We start from the raw sequence: 7,537 nt of genomic DNA, 5'->3' as shown, positions 1-7,537 counted from the left end.
AGTCATCTCTGGTTTGTTCAGCTTCCCCTAGTTTCATAGTTAAAGCATCTTTATCATTGATAAGACTATAGTATGCATTAATTAGCACATTTGCTAATGACATGAGCTTTTTAGGTGAGTAAGATTTCAAATTTCTCTGAAGATCCAGAAAGTTTACCTCATCATCGTCGTCATCTTCATCGTCATCAGATTGAGCCATTAGAGCAAAGATTGAATCATACTTAGTTGTTTCCTTTTCTATTGCCATCATTGAACTACCACCATGGTTGTCTTCTTCTTTAGATTCGCTGGCGGAGTCTCCCCATGCAGCAAGAGCTTGCTTTACAACGTTGTTAGCATTATTCTACATCTTGAAGCATTTGTTAGGAATCTGGTTCCTCTTGGATGCTTTGTCAAAGTTGTTATTATACTGATCTTGCTTTAGGAGGGGAAAATCCTTGATTAAGTATCCTGGCTTGCCACATTTATGACAAAGGTCATAGTTTCTGGGCTTGCTAGAGCTTCCCCTTTTTGGAATGCCTCCATTCCTGCTAACCATCTTCTAGAACCTTTTTGTCATGTAAGTTATGCCCCTGTCTTAACCACTTGAGTCATTAATGTCCGTCTTGAGGACCAGGTTCTTCTCCCTCTTGGGCTCTCTTCTTTCATTGTCCTTCTCTTTTTCTTCTTCTTCTTCTTCTTCTTCTTCTTCTTCTTCTTCTTCTTCTTCTTCTTCTTCTTCTTCTTCTTCTTCTTCTTCTTCTTCTTCTTCTTCTTCTTCTTCTTCTTCTTCTTCTTCTTCTTCTTCTTCTTCTTCGTCTTCTTCTTCATTTCATAGGTTTTCAAGTTTCCAACAAGTTCATCCATGGTCAGTGTCTGCTAGTCCTTAGCCTCTGTAATGACATTAACTTTGCTTTCCCAAGAACTGGGCAGTACACTAAGCATTTTTCTTTCAAGCTTGTTTCTTGGAATACTTTCACCAAGAGAGTGAATCCTATTGATGATGGAGGTGAATCGAGTATGCATCTCTTGGATGGATTCATCATCTTTCATTCTCAAGAGCTCATATTATGTTGTGACCATATCAATCTTAGATTGCTTCACCTGAGTTGTTCCCTCGTGAGCTGTCTGAAGAGCCTCCCAGATCTCTTTTTCTAATTGACAAGCTAATATCCTGTTATATTCATCATGGCCAATACCACACACAAGAATTTTCTTTGCTCAAAAATTCTTTTTCTATCAGCGTCATTCAATTCTTTCCTCGTCTTAGGAATGGCTACAGCTGGATCGTCAAGGTTCTTTGTAGGGACAAAGGGTCCATCGCATATTACATCCCATAACTCAGAGCCTTTAGCCATGATGAAGTCATGCATCCCAGTTTTCCACCACCCATAGTATTGACCGTTGAATCTAGGAGGTCAGTACGTGGACTGGCCTTCTTCAAAGTTTGGAGGAGCAGCCATGAGGATCCTTTCTAGGTGTTAACTTGATAGAAAGAACCTACTATGGTACTAATTGATAGAATCTATGCGTCCACCAACTTCTATAGAGAACCAAGTTCTCTATCAGGATCAACAGTACACACATACAGAATAGAAGTTAAATGACAGGAGAAATTTTACGTGGAAAATTTCCAGCTCAACGGGATTAAAAACCACGACCTACCCTTGTAGGATTTAAACTTCACTACTAAGCAACTTTTAGATTACAACCTATGCAATGTAAGAATTAAACGCTTAATCCCTCACTACCTTGTAATACACCTATTACAAGCCACATTGCAATAACTCTATTACAAAGACTTTAAAACATGACTAACTCTAGCCAAGACTTAAACACGCAGGTTTAAGGTTTATGAAGATGTTCCTATAAAGTGCTTCTAAATAAGCTGGATAGGAATTACAATTTGAAGAACTATTACAAAGTTACAACTCAACTAAGGACACACAATAACTCAATGTGGGAACAGGTCCGTAGTTTCTTTGTTCGTTATTCTTGAGGCAATTGAAACTTGCTAGCTGAATGATCACGTAAGTGAGCATGTATGTATTCTCTTAATGTTCAAGTGTGTTTGTGTTACCTCCCTTGAATGCATATATAATTATGTGACATCACTTACAATGATGCAAGCAAGGTAGGTAAAAAGTCTTCCCTGTAAAGTTGACTGCAGCACTGTTCTGCACAGTAGCGTGTGCAGGCAGCAACATTCTAGCTAGAAAGTTGCCTTCGTGCAGTCTCATCGGGGAACTGGTAGGGACCTGATCCCTCAGCTATTCCTTCCACTCTGAGAAGTTGAATCATATTTCCATGCTAAATCCCAGCTTGAAATCTTGTAAACTTGAGGTCTTGTAAATGTGTAACAGGTTCCTTATCTAGTTTTGGATAGTAAGTTTGTTAGATCATCAAAACATAAAGTAAAGTAGTTATAACCGAAGTACTTGTAATCTATCATATTCCTTGAGTTCATGAACTACTTCCTCCACCTTACCCATAGCTGCAACACCAAAAACATCGATAAGGAAGGAAATAAGAGGGAAAGCAGCAAGATTGAACCTTCAAGACGAAGTACTACTTACGTTTCATGTTCCATTTCTCAGGAAATGGCATGTATTTGGCAGGAATCAGGCCTGAAGTCTTTATTCGAACAAATTGGCCCATATAACCTCGGTTCCGAGCTTCGTCTATACTCTAGAATGGGGCCTTACTGGCCCGGCGAGCAAGCTTGAGAAGCCCCCCTCAATAGAGTCGGGGACTGTAGAGGCACATAAGGTGATTGAGGGTAAAGGGACATCCCTCGATTTTACTTACAAAGAATAAGAGGAGAATCACTATCCTCCAGAAGGAAGGGTGGATCTGGCCAAGAGTCACATTGTACCTCTTGCAGAAGGCAATGATGATAGGGTCTAAGGAACCCATCATGAAAGGGTAATCGTAAATACTTAGAAAACCCTCCACGTGGGTAGTGATCGATTCCCGGGCGAAGGTACCACAACATGCTTATTGACCCAGTTACAATCCTCTTTAACCTTGGTGAGGAGATTATCAGTAATTTTTCATATGTATCTCAAGTCCGGCTCACATCGACCCGGTACCAAGGAGGTCTTTTCAACCTTAAAATAAGCAACAGTAGGTCACCCTGCCGAAATGAATTCCTCAAGGTGAGGTTTCGCCGCAGCCCCATCGCTTGCGGGTCGTGATGAAGAGGCAGCTTCCTTTTGCGGTACAGTCTTAGAAGTGTTTTCCATTGTAGAATAGAAGAAAAGGGAATTAGGATGGTATGCGGTTTGCTAAAAGCTAAAGAAATTTAAGTGCAAGAGTTGCAAAGCAAAGGGATTTTAAAAAAAACAAGAATAGGAGGAGCTTTGAACATAATGTTTGAATAAAGGAAAGTTAGGGTACTTATAACTTGTTGGTGATGGTTCAGAACCCATAGTGGTCGACCAGCAACTGACAGGCATTTAATGCCTTGGTAATTGGACCAACGGGATGTTTCGGTATCCATTTGTTGCTTACGCATAGTCCGGTATCTCAGTGACTGTTCATCGCTTATATCATGGCCCATCAAGATGGGGTTCGGAAGTTCATATTGTCTCGTCATCTTCTCTCCGAGTTGAGGGGACTATGTGTATATGGTCAAAACCGTGCTCGCCCCTTGTGAGACTAATCAATACTGGAATATGATAGATTAAGGTCCGACCTTGTGTTATATCGAACCATGGTGAAAAGTTAGATCGTCGAGCTCGTGAACCAGAGACCGTTCAAGATCGAGATCGAGCAGGATCGAGACCGTTCAAGATCGAGATCGAGCAGGATCGAGACCGAGCAAGATAGAGACCGAGCAAGATCGAGGGAAATTTGCCAAGTCAAATAACAGAAGGACGAAATATTTGCGATTGGTTGTAGATCACGGCAGAAATCTCGGCATGTATCAATGATGGGCCGATTAATTAGCTAATCATGAGATTTCTTACCTCATATAGAACTGTATAAAGAGTAGGACTCCCCTACTATATAAAAAGGGTCCGATCATTTGTAAACCACGTCATTTTTACGCAACATAAAGCAATATACTGTCATTTTCTAGCTTATATTATCTTGTGACTTTGTTCATACGTCAGTTAAAACATCTTTGGTTCAATGGTGACTGAACTCGAGGGCCAAGACTATTTGATTCATGTGATTTGCATTTATTCTTTTATCATCAATTTCAATATTAATCTATTCTTTTAAGTTGTACCAAGTTATATCACGTATCCTTACAACCACGTATAAATTCAATTGTTATACGATTTTAGGGAAACCATAAGTATTTTAAGGCATAACATTAAACTTTTAAACTTTAAAGTTTAAAGTTTGAAATTTGAATTTTAAAATTTTAAAATTGAAATTAAGTGGCTACATAAAATTATTTAATAAGACCATTATGTAAGGATCAAACTTCAAAGGCTTTTATTTTATATTTTTATTGCATAATAATACTTCAAATTAACTTGTCTAATAAACTAACACATTAAACTTAAATTAGTCTAACAAATTCAAAATAACACAAATTGTCTAAAATCCACTTAAATACGAATTCCTAAAGGACGCTCAAGACAACCTTTGATATGCCTCCTTAAAGCAGATGTGCCCTCCCACTTTCGACGAACATTAAAGACTCGACCACAGTTCATGCACTCAACTTTGTGAACTTCTTCATTTTCTTCTACCACCTCAAAGTGTTCTCAAACATGTGAGTGCATTATAGAAGCACGTGACATGATTGAACTTGAACCTAATAAAAATGGTAACTACACTTCATTTGATAATTGTAATTTTGTAGTGGCTACTGTAAATAATTGATAAAACTTTTAATATTAATTAATAGAGAACTTGAGAGCAATAAGCAATTCAATAATCAAGAGGGAATTGAGAGAGAATTCGAGTAGAAGAAGAAAGCAAGTTGTGAGTAAAATGAAGAAGACGAGGGCTATTTATAGTTATTAAAAGGCTAAAAATACAATTTATCAATTATTAGGGGTGGAGGGGCTATTTTAGTAGGGGGATAGCCAAAATCGCTAAAAGTGCAAAAAATGACCGTTGCCCAACGATCATTTTTGATTTTGACTCTTGGCAATGGTCAGAATTTTAAAACAAATTATGCAGCTTTAATCGGGATGGACCGGGTTGGAACACGGTTACTTGAACGGGTTACCGGGCTAGCTGGGTTCCGATGCAACGGTAGCTAAAAAAGACCAAACCCCATCCGGCACAACCCCACTACCCTAGCAAACCCGTCCCACCCCTTACCGGATCGGGCTTACCCGGGCTGAATCGGGTAAAATCGGGTTGTTATTGGCCGGCTCGGCCCAATTAACATCTTTAGTTTGAACCACAACCTTGTCTTACCCTTATAATACCCCTAAAGTAAAAATGACTAAATTATTTATTTTCTCTTTCTTTTTCCTTGTGAGAAAGTGTTCAAGATGTCCGTAAAGATTGGAGGAATAAGAGGTAGGAGAGGGGAAGCCATTTAGCTGAATTATAATATACCATCCACGTAAGTGGTGGAGGCGGAACTGCGCGTAACAAACCTTTAATATTGCCTGTGTTGGAATTTTTTTTTTATTTCCCTAAATTTTCAATTTTCTTTTGGTTATTTTTTGTGTGGAAATTTATATTAGATGTTGGAACTACGTACACGTAAAGTATCGACAGCTTCCTCCGTTTCCCTATAAATACCTACCTCACTCAGCATTATCCTCATTCCAATTGCAATTTTGATCAAACTCATTAAAGTAAAATATACATCTGAGCAAAAATGTCAGGAATAGTGCACAAGATAGAGGAGAAACTCCACATGGGAGACCACAAGGACGCAGACAAGAAGGGCGAGGAGCACAAGGAGAAGATGAAGGAGAAGGGCGAAGGACACAGGGAGAAGATCAAGGAGAAGCTCCATGGCGAAGATCACAACGACGGGGAGGAGAAGAAAAAGAAGAAGAAGGACAAGAAAGACAAGAAGGAGAAGAAGCATGACGATGATAGCAGCAGCAGCAGTGGTAGCGACAGTGATTAGATCTGATCCTCCCACATTTTCCTCTACTCCTGGTATCTTCTTTTATATTTCTATCTATATATCAATTCATTTACTCGATCAACTCCAATTTATTTTGTGTTTTTTGAATCGTTAGTTCATTTAACTTTTTTATTTGATTCTGTCAACTCCTACGTAACAACTTGTTGTATTTCTTTATTCCTTTATTGATAAATGTGACTTTTTTACTTTTTAGTGCTACTGTCAAGATATTATTAATGTACCATGTTTTCCACGGGACAAGACTAACACAATTTTGGACATAGTTTAGCATTTAATCTGTATTTACTTATTTGCTAAAGATATGTTGGTCATTTGTGTTAATCATCTTTAATGGATATTATGGTATACTGCTATATCATGTGTTGTACTGCATTATTAACATTTGAGATGATCAAATGTCACAAGCTCGATAGAACAACTGAACAAGTCGTTTAATCAGTATGCATGAGAGCCAAGTATGTCAACCCAAAATTTTGTCATCCAAAAACTTATCATTTGGATGGAGTTATTGACTAATTATTGAGAAAAAGTAGTATTCGGGAATTAGAAGTTGCACGTACTTAAGATACTGTGACTATATGTTACTGACGATGATAAAAATTTTCTTTCCTGAAATATTTTAGCTATTATGACCAAAGCTCTAGCTAATTCACTCTTGAAAGCGCTAAATCGAGAGAGTTCAGGATTACATAGAGTGCTCGTTTTACATTGCTTGTTTCCAAGAATATGCTATCCAAAAAAAAAAAAAAATTCTAATATAATGTTCTTTATTTCTATATATAAATAAACATTACAATTTGATGCTTAGTGTTAAAGTCAAAATTTTCGATTCTCCCTTCATCTTGAGTTGCGGTTTTTGTTCTTTTCTGAAGATAGAATTTATTCACGTCACTTTCATTCTTTTGTGTGTTTCTTCTTTGACTCAAGTTACATTTCTCTGCGTGACAGGTAAAGGGAATTGTGATAAGTATTTCTGAGATTTGAGCTAGATGTACCAATGGCATTAGTTGCAGAGGAAAAAGTAAATAGGAGAAAATAAACAAAAATAAAAGATGACCATGCGTAGTCTCCATTGGCTCTAATGTATCCTAATTTGGGACAGTTTGTGAACGTACTTTCGCGCTAATAAAAAATGAAGTTTTTGATCAGTTTCTTTCTGCTTGTATTGACTTATTTAGTTCTTGCTAAATATATGTTGGGTGGTCATAACTCATAAATTTATTTAATTCGTAATTGTCTTGGTCCAACATTCGTTCGTTTCTCTTTTCAAAATTGCATTTTATTCATCTTTTCAAAAGGTTACATTGACTACTCTCTTTACAAAAGAGATGACACAAATGCAAATGATGCACTGCAATGCCGTTGTGGCATGTGAAACTGGACCATTCAGCCAAACAGGACTGAATGAACTCCCAAAAAAGAGCCTACATTTATACATGTAATCCAAAGATTAAGGAGGATCCAATGTAATTTCTGCCT

General features: G+C 37.7%; 1 protein-coding gene across 1 annotated transcript; it reads left to right on the top strand.

Annotated features, from left to right (window-relative positions):
• Nucleotides 1-5,718: 5,718 nt before the first annotated feature.
• LOC107821914 (uncharacterized) lies at nt 5,719-7,206 on the top strand. The gene is made up of 2 exons (XM_016648377.2): nt 5,719-6,069; nt 7,007-7,206. The coding sequence occupies exon 1, from the start codon at nt 5,780-5,782 to the stop codon at nt 6,035-6,037; it is 258 nt and encodes an 85-aa protein (XP_016503863.1). The 5' UTR covers nt 5,719-5,779; the 3' UTR covers nt 6,038-6,069; nt 7,007-7,206.
• Nucleotides 7,207-7,537: the final 331 nt, after the last annotated feature.

Source organism: Nicotiana tabacum, chromosome 22 (genome assembly GCF_000715075.1).
Source record: "Nicotiana tabacum cultivar K326 chromosome 22, ASM71507v2, whole genome shotgun sequence".
Lineage (NCBI taxonomy): Eukaryota > Viridiplantae > Streptophyta > Magnoliopsida > Solanales > Solanaceae > Nicotiana > Nicotiana tabacum.
This window is presented reverse-complemented; position numbering and strand designations above follow the sequence as displayed.

Excerpts from the sequence above, each read along its gene's own strand:
- LOC107821914 (XM_016648377.2), top strand. The coding sequence starts at position 5,780 with ATGTCAGGAATAGTGCACAAGATAGAGGAGAAACTCCACATGGGAGAC.